Raw genomic sequence first — 22,568 nt, 5'->3', positions numbered from 1 at the left:
CCCTACACCTGCGGTCCGACCAAGTGCTGCTCGGCCCAGGACCTGAGAGGGGGCGATGATGGATGGCGAACATGGCTGATCATCAACTTTGCAGTGGCCTGATTCCTGAGGTCCTCTAAATTCTACCGTCTTATGACAGACTCTCGGGGCTACTACAAGGGCCAGGGAGGAACTGTCAGGGCAGCTTTACAGCCCCTTGGCACTGTGGGTCCCAGATCTGGCCCCAAAGACTCTGAGTGTCCATCTGGGGTAGTCTTGCCAATCAGCATCGTGACTGTAAAGGGCCAGCCAGAGCGGGCTGCCTGTCCCTCTGGTGGGATCACTTGGTGCAGGGAGTGGAGAATCCAGCTCTCAGGATCTTGTGTAACCCCTCTTCTTTACTGCTTTACCATAGCGCCTTAGAGCCCTAGTCAGGAACCGGGACCTGCTGGTGCTAGGTGCTGTACAAACACATGGTTTTTACTGGAGTAGGTAGAGGAGATCCTTCAGCATCCCCACCTTAGGGGGCATGTTCTGGATACTCCCCTCTCCAGAGCTCACGACTACTGGATGCACGAGGCACTTGGCAGGGGACCCAAGGCAATCCCTCCATGCAGGCTCAGTGGCCAAGAGCGCCTGGCTATGCAGCAGGGTTGTGCTGGATCCCTTAAGTCTCCCGCAGGGCAGAGCATGGGGCAGGTTCTGGAATTAGCTTGAGTCAGTGCTTTTGTTACACTTAACGAAATAATTGGTTAACGTGTCTGGAGCTGTGTATTTATACCACAGACATAACATGGAGCAAGGGAGACAGTAGTTATAGGGCAAGGAATCAGCTACCAAGGGGCACTGCGGGTGTGGACTGGGCTCATAAAAGTGGCCATCCTGGCCATGGGTCAGACCCTGATCCATCTTGCCCAGTATCCTGTCTCCAGCAGTGACCACTACCAGAGCTTTGGGGGGAGTATACAGTGCAGGGCAATTATGGAGCGATCCACCTCTGTCTTTCACTCCTGACTTCTGGCAGTCAGAGGGTTAGAGTCAACCTGAGCACGGGGTTACATCCCTGACCATCTTGGCTAAAACAGCCATCGCTGGACCTGTCCTCCAGGAACTTATCCACGTCTTTTGTGAACCCCCATTGTACTTTTGGCCTTCACAACACCCCCGGCAACGAGTTCGACAGCTTGATTGTGTTGTTGTGTAAAGCACTATTTCCTCTTGTTTGTATTAAACCTGCTGCTTATTATCAGGGGATAATATTCTGGGAAATATTCTGGGTGTATTCTGGGAAAGAGTAAATAACATTTCTCTAGTCACTTTTTCCTCCCCATTCAGGATTTTATAGACCTGTATCAGATCCCCCCTTAGTCATCTCTTTTCTAGGCTGAACAGCGCTAATCTTTATAGTCTATCCTCATACAGAAGCCGTTTTAGACCCTTGTTTATCTTTGTTGCGCTTCTCTGAATCTTTTCCAATTCCACTGTTTCCTTTTTGAGATGAGGCAATCAGAACTGGGCACAGTATTCAAGGTGTGGGCACACCAGAACTTTATATAGTGACGTTATGATATTTTCTATTACTTCCTAATGGTTCCTAACATATTGCAAGGCTTTTTGACAACTTCTGCACATTGAGTGCAAGTTTTAAGAGAACTAACTATCCATGATGACTCCAAGATCCCTTTCTTGGGTGATAATAGCTAATTTAAAACCCATCTTTGTATACTTATCGTTGGGATTGTTTTCCAATGTACATTACTTTGCACTTATCAATGCTAAACTTCTTTGGCCATTTTGTTGCCCAGTCACCCAGTTGTGAGAGTTCCCTTTGTAACACCACACAGTCTGCTTTGGTCTTACCTTGAAATAATTTTGTATCGTCTGCAAAGTCTGCCACTTCACTGTGCGCCCCCTTTTCCAGATCATTAATGAATATGTTAAACAGCTCTGGTCCAGTACAGATCCTTGGGGGACCCCACTTTTCACCTCTCTCCATTGTGAAAACTGGCCATTTATTCCTACCCTTTGTTTCCTATCTTTCAAACAGTTGCTGATCCATGAGAGGACCTTCTCTCTTATCCCATCGCTACTTAGTTTCCTTTAGAGATTTTGATGAGGGATCTTGTCAAAGGCTGTCTAAAAATCCAAGTACACTGTATTGACTGGATCACCCTTCTCCACATGCTTGTTGACTCTCTCAAAGAATTTTGATTGATTGGTGAGGCATGATTTCCCTTTACAAACGTCGTGTTGACTCTTCCCCAACATATTGTATTTATCTGGGTGAGATAATTCTGTTCTTTTCTATAGTTTCTTCCCATTTGACCAGTACTGAAGTTAGATTCATCGGCCTGTGATTATCTAGATCTCTTCTTGAGCCCTTTTTAAGAAAATCGGCTTTACATTAGCTACCTTCCAATCATCTGGTACAGAGGCTGATTAAGCGATAGGTTACATACCACAGTTAGTAGTTCTGCAGTTTCATATTGGAGTTCTTTTAGAACTCTTGGGTGAATACCACCTTGTCGTGGTGATTTATTACAGTTCAATTTATCAGTCTGGTCTAAAACCTCTTCCACTGGTGCATCAATCTGAAACAATACTTCAGATCTGTTGCCCAAAAAGAATCGCTCTAGTGTGGGAATCTCCTTCACATCTTCTGCAGTGAAGACCAATGCAAATAATTCATTTAGCTTCTTTGCAACGGCCTGGTCTTCCTTGAGTGCTCTTTTGGCACCTTTGTCATCTAGTGCCCCCACGGCCTGTTTGGCAGACTTGTTTCTTCTGGTACTTAGTTTTTGCCTCTTTACCAAGTTGTTCTTCGAGATGTGTTGCTCATGTCCATTCCACTATAGGTGAGTGCACACCTCCGTGCACGGTTACCCGGAACTTTTTTCCCCTTAGCAGATCCCGTAGGGCCGGCTCTGGCGCCCCCTGGAGCCGCACGCACATGCCGCGCTATATAAGGTGATGCTGGCCCTACACCCCCTCAGTTCCTTCTTTCCGCCCGTGACGGTTGCTGGAACTAACCTTGCTCACAGCAAGTACTATTCCCCTTGTTTGGACTTGTTTTGTATTCTGAGTTTAGTTTTAGTTAGTTAAGTAGTTGTTAAGTGTTGTTAAGTGTAGCCAGAGATAAGGCAGTCCCTGCTGGGACTTCAAGTGGCTGGGCCATTCCCCGGTTGCCGGGCTTCTAGCCGTGTGCCTCATGCGGGAAGGCCTTCCTGCTCAGTGACCCCCATGACTGCTGCCTTAAGTGCTTGGGGGAAGCCCACAGAAAAGAGAAGTGTAAGATCTGCAGGGCTTTCAAACCGAGGACTCAAAAGGACCGAGAAATCCAGTTGAAAGCCCTGTTGATGGAGGCAGCAGGTAAGTAACTTTGTTTTTCTCAAATTCCTTCTTGGCCTGCCTTGTTACACCTTGCATGTTTTATTTACCAGAGTTTGTGCTCCTTCTGCTTTTTCTCATTAAGATTTGACATCCAACTTTTAAAGGGAGCCTTTTTCCCTCAGCACGGTCACTAATTAACACCACCTCCAGTCGAAGCTCCTCCAGGCAGGCAGGGACTGTACCTTTATTCTCACTGCCAAGCATCGTTCACCCCTATGATGCCAAAGACAAATATTCTCCATTCTGAACTGTTCTTTGCAATGCGCATTTCTCCCCCCTCATTCGCTGTCTCAGGAAGTGTTGCCTGGTTCTGCTCAGTCATGTGCAGGTCTCAGATGTGCTCCAGAGTCCTTCGCATGGTCTGCAGCAGCACTGAAGCGCTGCTGTAACTGGTACAAGCTGGTAGAAGGGGTGCAAACGAATTTAGGAGCTACAAATGACATTGCATGCTTCCTTTTGAAGGAAGAAACATCCTATGGAAGGGACCATGTGCACTGCTGAGTAGCTAGGTCCTATATTCATGTAGAGTGACATCGCATGGAGGGCTGGCCAACCACAGTGCATCTTTTTCAATGTCCGTTCCATAACGAGGAAGAGGATGCTACAGAAGCGACGGATTTGTAAATCTCTGCCTCCCTCCGAGGGCGGGTGATTTTATGCTAATGACAATGGGGCTGTCGTGTCATCAGATGCTGGACAAACATGGCTAGGATTTATTTCGTGGACAGAAATGCTGGGCCAGAACCTCAGTTGGTGCAAATCACCATAGGTCCATTGAAGTCAATAACACTATGCTGATTGATGCCCTCTGGGGAACTAACCCATCATATTGTATAGCTCATGGCTTGACTCATACCAGACTTCAGGGAGACGAGTGCTGGTACTGTTTATACTTAGCTGCATGTGCGTCTGTCCAAGCTTGCTTATTTTTGTGAAACTATATTATATTATTTTATATTTGCTGTCACCGCAGAGCCACTTTTAGATCATTGGCACACTTTGCGTTCAGATACTTGTGGAACACGGGCAGCTACACAGTATCACAGCAGCGATCAATAGGACAATTATGTCAGCTGGGATGCTGCCAAATTCATCCCCAGGGTAACTGTTGACTTCAGTGTAGCCTCAGTAGAGATGGAAGTGACCCATAGGACCTGATCTGCTAGAATAAAGACCCCATCTTCACAAGTCAAAGCTACTTGCTTACAAGGAGTCCGGTCCCACTGGTTCATTTCCTAGGGCAGGCAGCTGGCCCGTTCTGCAGCTCAGTTCTTAGGGGAAGGCTTTCCTGAAGGAAGGAGTTTTTCATCACACCCTAAAAATGGCAAGGCCTGCCTTTCAGATTCATCAGGCATGGTTAAAGCAAACAATCGGAGGCGATTTCCTCGGAAACTAGGTGTGTCCCACACCCTCAAACATGCACCCTTTTTAGAAGAATGGGAAAACCCAGAGAGTCAGCAGCCTGGCAGGGTGCATGAGCGATGTGGGATGCAGGAGGAACTGGGGGCAAGTTGCATCTTGGGAATTTGCACACACTGAGTGCGTGTGACTGGAAAGACTGGGTGTATGGGGATGAAAGTCGGTGTGGAATGAAAGCTGGTTGGAGTGCCTGGAATGAAGCAGCTGTGAGTGGGACAAACGGGCAATGTGGGCATGTAAATATGTGTAAATGAATGCAAATTTATGCAAATTGACATATCCTGGGGGTACCAATGCAGCTGTGAAGGCAAGGACGAAGATTCAGAAGCAGGCCCAGCCTCTGTACGCTGGTAATGAGAGGTGCCCATACGAGTCAGCCCTGTCTAGCAAGCAGGCAGTCTCCATGCTGAACAAGCATTGCAGGCTGCTCTGCTCCTACAGAGATTCAAAAGGAGAGCCCGTGTCTTTCTGCTGCTGTATATCTTTAAGGCAAGGCAGGCTGTGGCACGCTGACCTTTTGTTCTGCTTTGTATTCAGCTCCTGCTGTTGGCACCGACGTGGATTTTTTGTTGTCGTTGCTGCTAACGGAAATGGTATTGGTGAGTAGTGAGGACCTCGTAGAAGAACTGGTTGTAGGGGACAACTTTGGTTCGAGCGACCATGAGTTAATTCAGTTCAAATTTAAGATTAAGAGAAAGTAGAAAGCCCACAGGGAGTGGAAGATGGGAGGGATCAGCAAGGAAAGCTACCTCTTGGAGGTCAGAACATGTAGAGACAAAGTGAGAAAGGCCAAAAGCCAAGTAGAGTTGGACCTTGCAAAGGGAATGAAAACCAATAGTAAAAGGTTCTGTAGCCATATAAGTAGGAAGAAAAGAAAGAAAGAAGAAGTGGACCGCTAAGCACTGAGGATGGGGTGGAGGTTAAGGATAATCTAGGCATGGCCGAATATCTAAACAAATACTTGCCTCAGTTTTAAATGAGGCTAATGAAGAGCTTGGGGATAGTGACAGGGTGGCTAATGGCAATGAGGCTATGGAGGTAGAAATTAGCTTCTACCTCAGATGTGGTAAACTTGAACAGCTTAATGGGACTAAATTGGGGGGCTGGATAATCTCTATCCAAGAATATTAAAGGAACTGGCACATGAAATTGAAAGCCCATTAGCAAGGATCTTTAATGAATCTGTAAACTCGGGCTGTACCGTATGATTGAAGAATTGTTAACATAGTTCCTGTTTTTAAGAAATGGAAAAAAAAGTGATCCAGAGAACTACAGGCCTATTGGTTTGACCTCAGTAGTATGCAAGGTCTTAGAAAATATTTTGGAAGAGAAAGTGATTAAGAACATAGAGGTTAATGGTAATTGGGATAAAATACAACATGGCTTTTCAAAAGGTAGATTGTGCCAGACCAACCTGATTTCCTTCTTTGAGAAGATACAGATTTTTTACACAAAGGGAATGCAGTGGATCTAATTTACCTAGATTTCAGTAAGGCATTTGATACGGTTCCACATGGGGAATTATTAGTTAAATTGGAAAAGATGGGGATTAATATGAAAATTGAAAGGTGGATAAGGAACTGGTTAAAGGGGAGACTACAACGGGTCATACTGAAAGGTGAACTGTCAGGCTGGAGGCAGGTTACTAGAAGAGTTCCTCATTTAACCTTTTTATTATTGACCTTGGCACAAAAAGTGGGTATGTGCTAATAAAGGTTGCAGATGACACAAAGTTGGGAGGTATTGTTAATACAGAGAAAGACTGGGATATCATACAAAAAGATCTGGATGACCTTGTAAACTGGAGTAATAGAAATAAATGAAATGTAACAGTGGAAAGTGCAAGGTCATGCATTTAGGGACTAATAACAAGAATGTATGCTGTAAACTGGGGATGCATCAGTTGGAAGTGACAGAGGAGGAGAAGGACCTGAGCATATTGGTTGATCACAGGATGACTATGAGCCACTAATGTGATGCGGCCATGAAAAAAGCTAATGTGGTCCAAGGATTCATCAGACGAGGTATTTCCAGTAGAGACAGGGAGGTGTTAGTACCGTTATACAAGGTGTTGGTGAGACCTCATCTGGAATACTGTGAGCAGTTCTGGTCCCCATGTTTAAGAAAGATGAATTCAAACTGGAACAGGTGCAGAGAAGGGCTACTAGGGTGATCCGCGGAATGGAAAACCTGCCTTATGAGAAGAGACTCAAAGAGCTTGGCTTGTTTAGCCTAACCAAAAGAAGGTTGAGGGGAGATATGTTTGCATATAAATGCATCAGAGAGATAAAAAGCAGGGAGATAGAGGAATTATTTAAGTTCAGCACCAGTGTGGACACAAGAACTAATGAATATAAACTGGCCATCAGGAAGTTTAGACTTGAAATTAGACACAGGTTTCTAACCATAAGAGGAGTGAAGTTCTGGAACAGCCTTCCAAGGGAAGCAATGGAGGCAAAAAACCTACTTGGCTTCAAAACTGAGCTTGATAAGTTTATGGAAGGGGTGGTATGATTGGACAGCCTAGTTTGGCAATGATTGATCTTTGACTACTGGTGGTAGATATGCCAATGGCCTGTGTTGCGATGTTAGATGGGGTGGGCTCTGAGTTATTATAGAGAATTCTTTCTTGAGTGTCTGGCTGGTGAGTCTTGCCCGCATGCTCGGGGTTTAACTGATCACCCTATTTGGGGTCGGGAAGGAATTTTCTCCCCAGGGCAGATTGGCAAAGGCTCTGGAGGTTTTTCGGCTTCCTCTGTGGCATGGGGCATGAGTCACTTGTGGGTGGATTCTCTGTACCTTAAAGTCTTTAAGACATGATTTGAGGACTTTAGTAACTCAGTCATAGGTCAGGAGTCTATTACGGGAGTGGGTGGGTGAGGTTCTGTGGCCTGCGTTGTGCAGGAGGTCAGACTAGATGAGCACATTGGTCCCTGCTGACCTTGGAGTCTCTGAGTCTATGACGGGGTGGCAGGGGCGATGGCAGCAGCAGCAGGGTGCCGGGGTTGCACAGCTGATCCTGCTTGTTCGCCATGTTTCGCCAAAAGGCAGGACTAAGCCCCACGTTCCTGTTTCAGTTTCACGCCTCCTCTCTGCATGCTGTCTCTCCTTCAGAGCAGAGACCGGGCCCAGCCCCCTGCATATTAATCTGAGTGACTGGGCGGAGAAACTCCCCAGAGAAGCTATGTTCAGAAGCGAATAGGTCATCCTTACCCGAGCAAGCCTCTCGGCTGTAGTAGAGTCAAGGGGTGGGTCTGGTGCCATCCCAGCAGGAGTTGGGTAGGAGCGCGGCACGCAGCCAGCATGCGGTGACCTGTGGAGCTTCGTACGCGCGGGGGGGGGAGGGGGAAATTATGGACAAAAGTGTCAGCTGCCACCGAGGGCTCCTTTTCCTCATTTCCTCTCACTGTCTGACCTCCCTCCCCCCCCCCCCCATTGCTGAAAGTGACCCCTGCCCCTCCTCAACCCACTACCTTCTCCTCCACCCTCTCTCCCCTCAAAGACCTGTGCTCTCCCCTTGGTGTAGCTGTGCGCCACCCAGGGCTCCTCTGCCTTTGCCTCCTCCAGACTCTCAGACCCTCAGAGACCCTCCAGTCCAGCAATCACCAGTGCAGTTTATTTATAGCATGCAATCCCACCATCTTCTTACTGTACACAGCTCGGGGTAGCAGCCTCAGGGACACCCCGGCTTCTGCAGCCAGGCAAAGCCTCTGCTCACCTTCCACTCTCTGGCTTCCCCTGGCTTCCTTCCCCTGGGCCTGTATATAGCCCCCTGGCTAATTAGGCTGACAGCTGCTTCCCATTCACCAGTCAGGTACAGGTGTCTCTAGCCAGCTCCAGTTTACCTCACTTTATCAGGGCTGGCTCAGGGGTTGCTGCCCAGCCCTCTGTCACAGAGGGTGACATATGTTGGACCAGGAGGGGATCTCTCCCTTCACTAGCCAAGGAGAATGGGGCAATGTGCATGCTCCTCCTTACCTTAACTCCTGCTGATCTCTCAAGCTCCCATGGGTATGGTAGGCATCTCTCTGCTGATGACTCCCAAATCTAATTATCCTTCTGTCCGTCTCTTCTGTCCTTCTCCAATATTTCCTCTGGAAGGGCCCACCCAGAAGCTTTCCCATTGCACAAGCTTGCTCACTTGATGGTCTCTTTCCCCGATTTCTTTCCTTCTCCCTTCACATCTCAACCTGCTAAGCACTGTACAGTTCCATGATGCCTATAGTGTAACATAAAGGAGAATAGAGACAAGGTGGGCAAGGTAATATCTTTTACTGGACCTCACCCATCTTGTCTCTAATATCCTGGGACCAAGGCAGCTACAACGCTACTACAACCACCAGCTGCAACATTAAAACAATACTTAATGACACCGTTACTAATACGTTGCACTTAGTGCCTTTCACTACACGCTGCAAAAAGTGCATTATAAGCTTTAAATTTTTAAACCTCACAACTTCACTGTGGTCATACCCTGAAATAAACTCAGACACCAGGAATATTACATGCCTTGTCCAATGTGACACAGAGTCCGATTCTCTTCTCAGTGACACCAGGGTAAAACTGGGAGTTACTCCATGGACATCAACTGAGTTACCGCAGCAGATCAGACCAAGAGCAAGTGCCTGAGCATGGGACACAACACAGTAATTCTGACTCCCAGTCCTCTGCTCTAACCACTAGACGCCACGCTGAGTTTCATCAAAGACAATGTGGTCTCCCTCCTCTTTCTCATCGCCACCTGCACTGTTGTGTCTCCTTGCTCACAGATCTCAACTCCTTCCAGCAGACATCCAAATGGATTGATGACGTCCGGACAGAAAGAGGAAGTGATGTCATTATTATGCTAGTGGGCAACAAGACAGACCTGGCAGACAAGAGGTAAATGAGGGGTCGGGGATGGGAGGGCGGGGGTGGTAACCCCATACCGAAGAGAGCTGAACCCGCTATCCTTCCAGCCCCAGCAATCCTGGCACGTGTCACAGCTGATGAATGCTTACGCACCATTGGGACACCTCTGTTGCGGCTGGAAGATTGTCTGTCTTCAAATCGCTGCATTGACCGATGTCCCTTTTTCTCTGGTGTGCCCCATGCTAACTCAGTGGGCAACATGATGAGTTTTACACGTTGCCTGGGAGGGCCCTGAAATGCTGCGAGGACTCACCTGTAAGATTGTCCAGCCCAGTGTCATTACTGGGGTTACTAGGTACCGCAACTCCCCGGGGTGCCAGGTGCATGCCCCGTCTCCCGCATCTCAGAGGCAAGCCCTGTAGGGACTGCAGCAGCTAGGCTGTAAGTGCCCTTGTAGGCTCCGTCTGGTCCCAGTAACCTCTCAGGCACAGGCACAGGTTTACACTAGGGCTGGCAGCGAAGGGGAAGCTTGCATGCACCCTAGGTACAGAGGCATATTCGGTGTCAGTTCTAAGTGAGCAACAGCAGCTCCTGCGTGGGTCCCTGAGGCAGCCCGGCCGAGAGTCGGCTCTCCAGGGCTGGGGCTTTGTCCTCTTCCAGCCGGTCTCTAGCCCAGCAGCCGGGTTCAGCTAGTGTCTCTCATTGGGGCCCCTCTGCACTGGCTCCTGGCCCAGCTGCTGCTGCTCCCCCATTAGCCCGACGCAGACCTGCCCCAGCTGTAGCATTCATCAGTCAGAGCCTGTTCCACGTGCGGCTCTGTGCACAGTTCCCCCATCCCTTCCTGGGGCTTCTCTGGTCCCTGCAGCTCCTGGCTCAGGACTTTCCCTTTACCTGGCCAGGGGAAGGGAAGTGCAATGGGCCGGGGGCTGATGGGAAGCATAGTCCCCTGCTTTGCAGCTCCATCACACCAGTGTTGCTTGAGTAACCCCCTGCTGATGGCTCCTTCCATAAGCAGATCAGCTTCCCTGGGTGCAAAGCTCCTGGCCCAGGCTGCTAATCTGCAGGATCCTGTCTCCCTCCTAGCGCTCTGTCTTGCCTTTTAGAAGGGTCCCGAGCTTCAGGGCAGGAGGTGCTCAGCACCGGATTGGTTTTGCTCGGAGCAGGCTGGCCAGCAGGCCCCATTCAGCCTGTACCAAGACACTCGCTGCTGAAGACAGGTTGGGGCGAAGTGGGCATTTCTGCTTGTGGCTGTTGGCTAATAATGCCTATCTGTTCTGCACTGAGCTCCAGGTCCTATCCCGGGAAGGTCAGCATCGTTCTCAGAGCTGTATAGGCACCTAACACATTGATTTCAGTGGGAGTTTGGCACATCATTTTATTTGGATCTGGTCCAACGAGACTTAACCTATAGACTACGGGCAGAGCTGGAACTAGAATGCGGGTCTCCTGGGTCCCAAGCCAGTGCACTGTCAGCTAGGTCACACTGCCAACATTTTAAAAGCTGCTGACACAAAAAATAGCAGGAGGAAACTCAATTCCCCTGAAATGCAGCAGTGTAAATGGCGAGGGAGGGGGACAAAATGGAACAAAAAGATAAACTGTTGGCAAGAAACGCAGTACTTCCAGGCAGGTGGGGATAGTAGGAGCTCCCTGCAGCATCACGATGAAAGGAACATTTTGAATTCAGTGGAATGGAAATAAGGGCTTTGCATTTCTAGATCCCCTCTGAAATACTTCATGGGGGGTCTAGAGAGCCGGAGCCCCAGCCTCCTGCAGGAGTGCACTAGAGGGGCACTCTGGGGCTGGAATCCCCAGACAGCCCCTTCCCATGATGAAGCAGGGAGCGCAAGGGTAGCATCTCTTCCGCATGAGTGACACACACTGGTTTAAAGAAGAACGTTCTCGGTCTAGAGGCCAGCGAGAGCGAACGGGTGGGTAGCAGACTGAGTGTTGCGAAGATGGAGTTGGAAGGAGGCTGACGGGGGGTGGAGGGGAGATCGCTCTGGGGGTGGAGAGATGTCGTTTTCCAGATTCTGAAGGGGAATAAAGGGTGCACAGATAAAGTTAAGGGACGGGGAGGGAGCCCGTGGCTGGAGATGGTGGGGCAGGGACGGGGGAGTCCAGAGTACATTAGAGATCTGGGCAGGCAGAAGGAGGTGGAGTTCCCGGTTTCCACTGAAGAAACACACACCCACTGCTGGGAGGTGGGGGAGGGCCCCCACTCCCTTTGTGGCCCTCCAAAACATCAGGAACCCTGCAGCCGGATCAGATAAAGTGATGATACTTCAAGCAACCTGTGGGCAAAAGGCACTGCAGGGGCAAGCCGTGCTGCAACGGGGTGCCCTATTGGAGTCCCACATAGCGTAGATGGGATCAAAAGCCCTGGCAGAGCTCTGGGAATCCCGTCTGGGGCTCTCCATATCCCTCGCTAGCCCTGCCTCCTGTCTCACCCCTCTGTCAAGCCCAGTGCCCCACTAGCGGATACTTTAACCACGAAGGAGCCGAACTGGGTGCCCCTAAGACTTGATTCTAGCCCTGGGCCACCTAAAGCTTTGGCCTGCACAGGGTAAAGACCCATCTCCATCATCGCCCCTCACCCCGCCGCCATCCCTGCCCCCGCATCGGTGCTCCCTCTGTCGTCGCCTCGGTGACAGCCTGCCAGTGCCCGTTGCCGCGGAGAAATGGCCATCCCTGCCGGTGCTTTTTCTTTCCCCGAGCGACTGAAGTAGGCGGTAAGTGGGTGACGCCCATCCTCGCCCCCATTGCAGCTCGGCTGAGGGACGTGCTCCCGTGTGGAACCAGGGCACTTCTGTGCATCCCTGCAATGCCAGGAGCCTGGTCTCTCTCGCACTGTGTCACTGCAGTAACTGCAGCAGAGCGATGGCAATGGAGAGCCGGTGGAAATGAATGCAGACTGGGACCCTACATTTTCCATTGTGTGTTCCGCCTCCCCTGTCTCTCAGGGCTGTGAGATTCCAAATCCTGGCCCCAACCTCCAAAAGAGTGGGTCCCCCCTATTTTTCTCTAGTTTCCAGGATGAATGTGGACCCTGCAGAATTGTTCATGTTAGCGTCTCCACTCTGCCTTAATGCTCCTGTTTTCCTCTCTCCCTCCCCTTGCGCTGCACGTTTCTTCTAAGCAGGACCTCACTCCAGGGCCGCCCGACCCCAGCTGAGGTGAGCCCTCAGAGAGGGAGCCGCTCAGAGCGGGGAACAAGCAACTCGAAACCCACACTTATTTTTTTAAAGAGAGGGTTGCGGGGGGGAGGCTGTGTGGGACGACTGGCAGAGTGACACAACTACAGGACTTGTAAATCGGTGCATCAATGGCAGCTTGTGAATATCTGGGCCCCGCTGTGGGTGCTGAGGGTGTGGAAAACCCCAGCTCACATGGCAGCTGATGTTTCCTGCTCACCGGGGAGCAGATTTTAGGAGCCAGCAGGGAACGCAAAGCCTGCTTGCTGTAGCCAGGAGTCCGAATCGATGTATACGTTCTTGCAGCCTAGGAGTGGGGGCGCCGGGGGCCTTTCTGCAGGGAGGGGCGGGAAGAAGGGCTGCATTAAGCTAAGCTTTGTGGGAGTTTCCATTGTTCTCTAACGAGGTCTGAGGCACCCGTTGTTCCTTCATGCCTCCAGAAGGCAGCCGAGGAGAGCGGATGTCAGTCAGTCGGAAGAATGTATTTGACAGGCAGCGGCAGGCTGGCTGCCCCTCGGGAGACAGAGCAATTTAGGGTGTGTCTACACTGCACTTAAACGTATAGGGGAGAGCTGAGATCTGGTGGCTGCAGGCAGCTGGAGAAATAAATAATAATGCATTAACCTCCAGTGCTGCCCCATGGCCTGCTACATCCTTAATGATTGACATGCCAAGGGAGGTCAAGAAGGTTCCTGCGGCAGCCCAGAGACCGGGCTCACAGGACTGTGCCACTCCCATGGGCACAGAATGGAGACCTAGACTCTGGAAGGGAAAGGGGCTTGGATGGTCTTCCTATCTTGTGCTGTCCTCACCCACACCGCGGAGGTTGAGTTGGGGTGGGGGCATGGTGTGATTTTTTTCCAAACTCCACCCACAAAATATGACCCGCCCAATTGATACCAGAATGAGGCGCCACCCCCCGCAGCTTGAGCAGAAGTTCAGAGTATGATCAGATCAGGCTTACCTCCCCCTCACTGGGGTTCAGACACCCCCGGGCTCTGCTGGGCTTCTCAGTGCCCCCTTGTTCTGTTTGCTGAGGGCCCAAAGGATTTAGGTACTGAAACTCTCCGTTGTGTGCCCCTTGTCTGCCAGGCAGCCCATGTCACAGACACGTGTGGTGGCACTTGTTTGTTGGGTCTCGTTGCTTCATAGTCTTGGGACCGCGACCATCTGTGCCCTAAGATGCGAGGAAACAGGCCTGCACTCAGGCCCATGGACAACTTCACTTCTGGACTTCAGCTCTGGACTTCTAAGCCAGGTTTTCCCTAGCCCTTCCTGGCAATGTTGGAACAGTAACAGTTTTCCCTTCTCTTTTGTGTGTCCTCAGGCAGATAACAATTGAAGAGGGAGAACAGAGAGCCAAAGAACTGAGCGTCATGTTTATCGAGACCAGTGCAAAGACGGGCTACAATGTAAAACAGGTAAGGGAAGACCTGCTCCAGCCAGAATCGTAGCTGATCGACCGGGTTCATTGCAGCAACTGATCTATATAGCCACAGTCGCAAAAGGCTGGAATAAGAGTGACCATTGAACATCGTAACGGGATGCATCATTATAGCTCTACTGGCTCTGTAAGCTTCTCCACCTTCACCTCCATCACTCATTCGTTTCTAGGTAGAGTGCTCCTGGATTCCCCAAGGTGCCCTCTGTAGGGATAGATTTGCACGGCACTGTGTGCTTTTTGCACATGTAAAAACTGGTATGGCACACGTGAGGCCCCCTGGAGGATGCCTTCCCATTGCAATATCAGGCTGAGCATGGCTATATATCCGCCTCTTTGTCTGTTGTGTTCTGCCCAACTCCAAACTGAACTACGAATAGCACTAGGCAGGCATGACTCAAATAGGAGGGATTGTGCGGGCAGCTTCCCTGCCAGCTGGGCAGCTGCAGATGAAGGAAAACTGACTCAGAAACAGATCGTTAGATTTAATTAAACTGAGGACATTACAATAGGAAGGGCCGTTCATGTTAGCTGCTGCAGTGTCTCTGGAAGCGAGATCTCTCACTAGAGCAATGGAATAAACAGGAACATATATTCCCTTTTGCATCTCAGGGAAAGAAGTCCAAGTCGGTGTATAGCCGTTTGGATCCTTGAATGAAGGATTTGAGAAGAGCAATGGACAGCAAGACCTGAGCACTGCGTTAGTTTAGAGATAAATCTAAGCATTAGCCATTGTCTTTGGCAGCCTTTTGATCTACGGCTGCAGCAGCAAAGCAGACGTAGTTTCACTCAAATCCGATGATAATAATCTGTCAATTCTAACAGAGAGCTGTCTTGGCCTTGACATAACAAATCATGTCCTAAGATAGAAATCACCTAATTCCTTCTCCTGAATGAGAGATGTGATACACAATTACCTCAGACGTGGGATACGTGAGCAGTGCTCCTGTCATTAATCATCGAAAGTAAATGGCACTGGTTAGAAATCATTTGAGAGAAGTAGAAAATATGATTTTTCACATCATGAGCCAAAGGTTCATATAATGTGTCCAGCATGTCAAATTGCATGCTTACATGTATACATAGGTGTATGGGAATGGCTGTTCCCTGGCTGAAGTTATTTACCTTGCAGAGTAATGCAATACACGGATCATACACTGCACAACCCTACAGAAAGGGTTTGCGAATAGCTTGCATGGAAGAAGCTTATGACTGATAGCTGTGAGGGTGCTTTATTAACACAGTGCACTACTATGCAATATCGCAGAATGGAACATGAACACAATAGATACATGGGGACAGTTTTCGCAAACTTATTTAGCACAATAAACTGAAGGTTCAAATAATAACCTTGAAAGACCAGCTCCCCCGCTGGTGGAAATCACCCTGGCTTCAATGGAGCAATGCCAATTTATACCAGCTGGGAATCTGGTCCTAGATGTCTGTCTATTTCATCTGCTGGTACACCCATCTCAACATCCAGCCGGGAAATGGATGACAAAATCAAAGGGGGGGGGGGGGGGGGAAGCGGTCTTTGAATCTAATGGAAAGGAAATGAAGGATGGCTCAGCATAGATTTATTTAGTGGCTACATATACCAAATTTAAATTGACTCCCTTAGAGCTTCAGACAAGTGATCTATTCATATAAGTACATTGCTTCTCTTTGTTGTTAATCAGACACGTTCCTTGCATCATTTTCAAGCAAATTCCTTTTCTCTTGCCAAAGAAAACATCTTAACACTTCACAGACAAAACAGAATGGAATTGCCTTCCAGATGATAGACATTTGTATGCTCAAGGCTGGTCTATAGACAGGGCCTCGGTTTTGTGCCTCAGCATTACTAAACTGATTCAGACCCATTACGTAGCTGCATTTAAACCAGTTTAAAGCATGTTTACACAGGGTTAGTTTAATCCATTTATTTACCAAATTAAGCTAAATCAGTATCAAGTGATTTTTAAATCCATTTAGTTACATGAGTGTGAGTTTTCTACCATGAACACGACCTTGCACCACACCAGTGTGGAAGTGACACACCTCTCAGGCCCCCAACCTTGCTTCACCAATATTGCAAGTGATGAGTTTTGCTGTTCTCAGTTGTCAAATACAGAGTGAAGAATCATGGCTATGGGTACAAAACCTGAACCTCAATGACAGGTGCTTTTCTTTCTCCTCTTCTACCCTCTCCTCCCCACCCCCCCCACCCCAACCCACTTCAGCTGTTCCGACGTGTTGCATCCGCCCTGCCGGGCATGGAGAGCGTTCAAGAGAAGAGCAAAGAAGGAAGTATCCTTTTTTTATTGCTCCTACATAGCTCTTCTATAGCACTGTTCATCTATAGATTTCTAAGGTCAGTATCATTGTCCCCCCAGGGGAATGGCTGGAAACACTGGGCACACTGCACATATGCTGAGAGAGGGGAAACTGAGGCTCTGGGAGCCACTCAGCCCACAAACTGTGCAATCAATGGGAGTTAGGCACCAGACCTGCTTGGGTGCTTTTGAAAATCCCCACTTGATGCCTGTCTGTACCTTTAGACAACTCAATACTTTAGAAAAGCCGGCCCTGGCTGACTTTGGTCACTGACATGTGGCTGATATGGTTTGTGTGTTAACGTTTTAATTGCTGTTAGTGGTTTCTGCCCAGATGGTTTGTCCTTGTATGTGCCACTGTAGCCCTCTTGCTAAGCTGGCTGCTGTACGTGTCTGCCTCTGCTCCAGTGGCCTTTGTGTTGTACATAAAATCCATTGGGAATGTCGTGCGGCATCTCAGAGCGAAGCAACTCAGACAGAGAGAGGCTGTAGATAAAAGTGCCCCCAGCCAATGAGTTGGACTATGACTAGCACCAAGGCAGATTTCTTTTTTTCAAGGTGAATTCGGTACTGGTATAATTTATGCTCAGAACATGCGGTCAATTCTGCCCGTCTCTCATACGCACACACGCGGTCGGTTCTGCCTGCTTCCTCCGACACCTGCCTGCCCTTCATTGTGCTCCATCTCTCCAGCTCGGGATAGGATGTCTTTCTAAAGGATATGCTCTAGCTCCGCCAGCAGTTACAGCCTGGATGCAGAAGTCACGAGGCGAGGTTCTCTGGCCCGCATGATGCAGGATGGCAGAAGAGATGATCATGAGGGTCAGTGAGACAATCTGTGAGTCTGTCCTGGATGGACCATGTCTAGAGGTACACGTAACAATGAGGGTGACAATGGTAGCATAGCATTTATAGAGCTCGGACCTGCTCAAAGCCCTTTATAGATAGGAAGAAAGGAATATCCAGTGTGGATTAGACCCCTGGTCCATCTAGCCCAGCATCCCGTCTCTGCCAATGGCCAGCACTAGATGCCTCAGAAGGTCTAAGAACCCTGCAGAAGCAGATGTGTGATAACCTACCCCCGTGTTAGGTCTCGTCCTGGGCTCTGCCAGTTCGAGATTGACATAAACCTTGAAGCAAGACATTTAACGAGTGCCCAGCTCTGCCACCCACATGTAGCCTGGCCCTTAGACAGGCGAGCACCCCACTGCCGCCCGTGGTGCTAAGTCACAGGAGTTGGGTCCCAGCACACACAACTAGGTCCTTGGTTAACTATGTCAGGCTTTATGCCCATTGAGGCCTCGGCTCCTCTGCCCGACTGGCCCCCAAAGGTGATAACCAGGATAATAGTCGTGGTGCAATGTGGCTAAGGCTGGGGATGGAAAAGCTGTTTTAGAAGACCCGGAGTGTGACCCACCTTCAGACCTGCCTGTCCTCCAGCGGGTAAGCATGGCAGGCTGCGTACTAAGCCACAGTAAAAGACCCATCTGGTGGGAGCAGTGCATGGGGACATTTTGTGCCATCCCATAGCCTGCGTCTCACCTCTGGCACCCGCCCCCCCCCCCCCAAAACCTCCCACATTCTTAGCTCTATGGGAGCCACTCGGCCCCAAGACATGGCAGAAATTAGGACTCTTGCTCCATCCCCAGCTCCTACCATCTGGCTGAGGACCCAGGCCTTCCCCAAGGGGCCAGCAATAGCACAGCGCTGTTGCAGTGGGTGGAAGCGTCCCCCCACTGTTGTAGTCAATTGCTCAGCCACCACCAAGGGGCATTGGGGAGTGTTGTGGTCTCGGATAAGACCTGGGCTGGGGCTTAGGGGCGAAGGTGTGGAGTGGGGTTTCAGGTCAGGGTGGGACTCATCTTTGGCTGCGGGTGTGGAGGGCCTAGTAGATGAAAATTTCCCTTGGGTAAAAGAGCCAAAGCCCCTCAGTCATTACCTGCAGAGACGGCTGAAGAGAGCCGTAGGGGCTGGCAGGCACTCGTGGCGACCTAGATTTGTTACAGCTCCCCCCACCACCGCATGCAGTCACTGACTGGCAGGGGCAGGAATTAGCTTGTTTCTGCCCCAAAAGGCTGCCTTCCCTCCCCGCCATGGAGTCCAGCTGTAGCTGGGCCCATCCTGCAGCCACGACATTGATTCCTGCAGCAAGGAGATGGGCTGGGACTGGGGACATACTGCCCTTCCCCCAGGTTGCCTCCTCCAGCAGGGGATGCTCACGGGGGGCAGGCAGACCTGGGTGCTAGAGAGAGAGCAAAGAAAGGAAGGTGCAAAGTGAGCACAGATGGGCTGGGATGAATCGAGATCCCCTGAAGCAGGTCTGTTGACTCCTGCCCTTTCTTGGTGGTGTTGATCTGGCTTCTCAGACCCTATTGATTTCATCATAGACGCAGGATTGACAGTCTGATTCAGAGACACAAACCAGCTGGTGCAAGCCCGCCGGACCTTCAGATATTGGCTAGTAAGCCAGGGCTTTTCAGCCCTTTGCTACAGAGCCACTCTGAACTCCACTTACAAAGCCCGGTGTTTCCCAGTGGGCTGGGTTTTTTTAACTGTATTTGCTGCAAGGGGGGACGGGGAGGGAAGGAACTGAAATGGCACCGTGGAGGTTGAGGGGTAACATGGTGGGAGGGAACAGCTGGCTTGGCTTTGAGCATTAAGTTACTTTGCAGCTGTCTCTTTGCGTGGGTGTTAGTAACGAGGGTGAATGATGCTGAGACCAGCATTGGCTTACACAGTCACTGCGCTACATGGGCAAATTCAGCCTTGGTGCTAGTGGGTACACGGGAACCGCACTCACAGCTTAAAATTGGTTCCCCAGTTTCTTCCTCCAAACCACCAGAAAGTGCAGATGCACCAAATGTTGCTCTTGGTGCCAGGCAGATGCAGTAAAAATAGCTCAAGTATGGCTGTTATTATTGATGTAGCCGTATTCCATTAGTGCCCGTAACGTGCTAGGCTTTGTCTACACACCGCACCTACTCAAAGAGCTGCTCCAGTCAGCACAGCCTGAGGTTCCAATGGCCAGGCCACATTATTCCCAGTTCTGCTCTGATAACATGATGTCCCCGTAAGCTTAGCCCTACATTCAGGGGCACCTCCGGCTCTGCCGTGCGTTTGGGCACTTCTCATTTCGGACTCGAACATTGTTCCAAACAGAATAGCATTATCTCAGTGGCATCATTTCTGCACCCAAGCTACGGGCTGCTTGTTACCCTTTAATACCCCATATGAATGTAGAGAGGCCGTTTGGAAAGCGGGACGTTCCGAGGAATGTCAGTGTGAAACAGCGGTCTGGGAAATGGCACTTTTATGGTCTGGTGCATCTGGAATGCTGGGAGAACCGTGGTTTCCCAACACAGAGGACAGTTAGAGGGTAATAGTGTGGCACAGCTAATAGTCCGCCAAACAAACTCACTCAAGCAAAGAGAAGCCATCACGTACGTATGTGCATGTCTCCTGTGACTATGCAGTCACCGCCTGACATTCTCAACGAGAAAGAGTCATTAATGCACTGGTTCTTTTCCTTCATTTTCACCGTGAACTACTTAGAGTGTGGAGCTGATGTGCTGGCTCAGTGCTTCGTGGCGTGGCGTGGCAGAATTCAATTTTGATTTTTTAAAATAATTTTGGCAGATTTTGTTTATTTTTGTGCATTTGTCCTGATTTTTGTATACATATTTAAATATATTATTTTAATATGTTTACAGTTGCACAAAATTATGTGCATTGAGCATTTTTTTCAATGTTTATCTATTTAAATGTTCGCAATTGTGGGAAATTTTTGGAGGAGCCAGACAATAATTATTTAATGACAATTGATGCTGAAATTCAAAAAATTGAAGCTTTATAACCACTAAAACCCAACTGCCAACATCCCATGGCAAACTATATAAAGTAAATGTCCTTAAATCAAACTTTAATAAGTTCTCAGACAACGTTTTTCTCATGTTGCCTATCTGTACATTTTGATTATTATCAATGGAAATATTTTTTTCATCCATTTGGGGGTGTACAGTGAGATTCACATTTGCCAAGAAAAATCTCATCCTTCCAAGCCAATTAATGGCTCACGTATAGTATTCTTTAGATCTTGCTTTTTTGTGGAAAGTTTCCTCACCTTTTTATTCTGCATTGGCTAGCAGAGGCGGCAGCTCTGGCATTACAAGTCAGACCAAAGTAACAGCACCATCACCTTGCCCAGTTTTCTAGGGTATTAAGTCAAACACAAAAGCCATGCTCATTCTGATTCATCCATGCCTCTGCCAGCACCACGGTTTAAAAGCTTGAGAACCAACAGACTCTGGATTTCTCTTCCATAACTGATGTTTTAGTTTTCAAACTAAGCCAGTCGCTAATAGGTTTAAGATACTTCAGAGTACAGGAACCCTGTGTAACATCACTGCATCTATAGAGGTTGAAGGCTGTATGGCCACACTGTGTCGTAGCTTGTTGGTTTACATAATACCTTACAGTTTTTTTAGGCAGTGTCCTTCATACAAAATATCACAAGACACTCTGCAGTGCGAGGCAGAAGAGAGAGAAAATCCTTTAGGGTTTGGTCTAATGATGCCCAACGGCAGAATGACAGGAAAAGCTGAGATGTGAGACCTGAAGCTGGGGCAGGTGCTGGTTGCCAGGCAGGAAGATTGCAGCAGGCTTTCTAATGCTACAGGGCCAGGACGTTTGGGGTTGCACCTGCCAGCGGGGGTGGACGGCCAGGACAGCTGGAGTATGCACCGATTCAGCCTATTCCCCTAGGAAGCAGCTGCTGGCGTGGCTCTTGTGGAGATCCTGGGAGATTTAAAGCACCTCCCATGCAGCAGAACCCCACCATGCAGATATATCCCTGTGTACAGGACAGGCTGCAGCAGGGAGGTGCCATGTGCATCTAGCTGCACCATCTAGCATGCATCTGGCATGCTGGGTGAGCAGATCTCTCAGACAGATCTCTCCCTAGAACAATGGTCCCCAAATATTTTTGCTTTGTGCTTCCCCAGGAGCTGAAGCTGCGTGCCAGGGCCGCAGCCAGGGGCCAGGAGTGGACTGAGGCGAGGGGGCCGGGGGGTGGGAGCAGGGTGAAGAGTGTGGGCGGGGACCACGGCCAGGGCCAGAGTGGTGTTTCCTCCCTGCCCACCTGCACATTCTTCCACGCCCCCCTAAGGGGGTGCACCCCACAGTTTGGGGACCACTGCCCTAGAACGTGTGCTTTATAAAATGACTAGTGACAAAGGCACCTGAGACGGGCGGCACAGAATGCTCTGAGGCCTACGGGTGACATCAGAATTTGCTATAAAGGATAAAGTTGCCTGTGGATGAAGTCTGCCGGCAGCAGATGGGGTTTTTTTTCTGTCCCATCACAGCTCTATTGGCTGCTCTATGAGCCTGCTTTGTGGCTCTGTAAAAAACTCAGCAGTAGGATCAATATCTTTTGTGCTGGACTCTTTGTTTTCTACCTTGTGTCCCATCAGGCTGCAGCTGCTGCCTCAAGGAAAGGTATTGTCCAGGGCCTAGTGATTCCCGGCCGTCATCCTCTAGGGTTAGCAGAAGAGGCAGCAGAGTGACCTAATACAACACATCTTTCCAGCTTTGCCATGGGGGCAGGCCAGGAATTGTTCTCAGGCGGGCTGGCCCACTCATTTTGGATCAGAGAAACCGCCCAGCGAGTCACCTCGACTCTCAGCCTGGGCTGTCCCTAAATTCCAAGTTTTTGTAGGTTTTGCCTTGGCCCTTTCTCCTTCCAGCCACAAGTATCCAGCAGGCTTGCTACAAAGGGTGCTGTAACTGTGGCTTTGCTTTCTGCCATCTGGAGTTAGCATTGATGCCTATAACTGGAAAGCTGACTGGGTGTAATTGCACCATGAATATGATGATGTTAATATACCTGGATCTGAACCGAAAAGCAAAAAAAATCACACTAGAATTAGACTGTGACTCCAGTGTAGCTACACTTTAATCACAGTGCCTTCCTGTAATGTG

General features: G+C 49.4%; 1 protein-coding gene across 2 annotated transcripts in view; it reads left to right on the top strand.

Moving 5' to 3' along the window:
• The window catches only part of RAB6B (RAB6B, member RAS oncogene family), an 83,607-nt gene that overhangs the window by 54,019 nt on the left and 7,020 nt on the right, over positions 1-22,568 (top strand). For both annotated transcript variants that reach the window (XM_067538701.1, XM_067538702.1), the window contains exons 5-7: positions 9,558-9,669; positions 14,161-14,254; positions 16,497-16,563. In XM_067538701.1, the coding sequence (XP_067394802.1) occupies positions 9,558-9,669; positions 14,161-14,254; positions 16,497-16,563 (273 nt within the window). The remainder of the gene's footprint in view (positions 1-9,557; positions 9,670-14,160; positions 14,255-16,496; positions 16,564-22,568) is intronic.

Source organism: Emydura macquarii, unplaced genomic scaffold (assembly GCF_026122565.2).
Source record: "Emydura macquarii macquarii isolate MOO-44397 ecotype Brisbane River unplaced genomic scaffold, CSIRO-AGI_Emac_v2 contig_499, whole genome shotgun sequence".
Lineage (NCBI taxonomy): Eukaryota > Metazoa > Chordata > Testudines > Chelidae > Emydura > Emydura macquarii.
The sequence above is the reverse complement of the archived record's forward strand: the minus strand, read 5'-3'. Positions and strand labels throughout refer to the sequence as shown.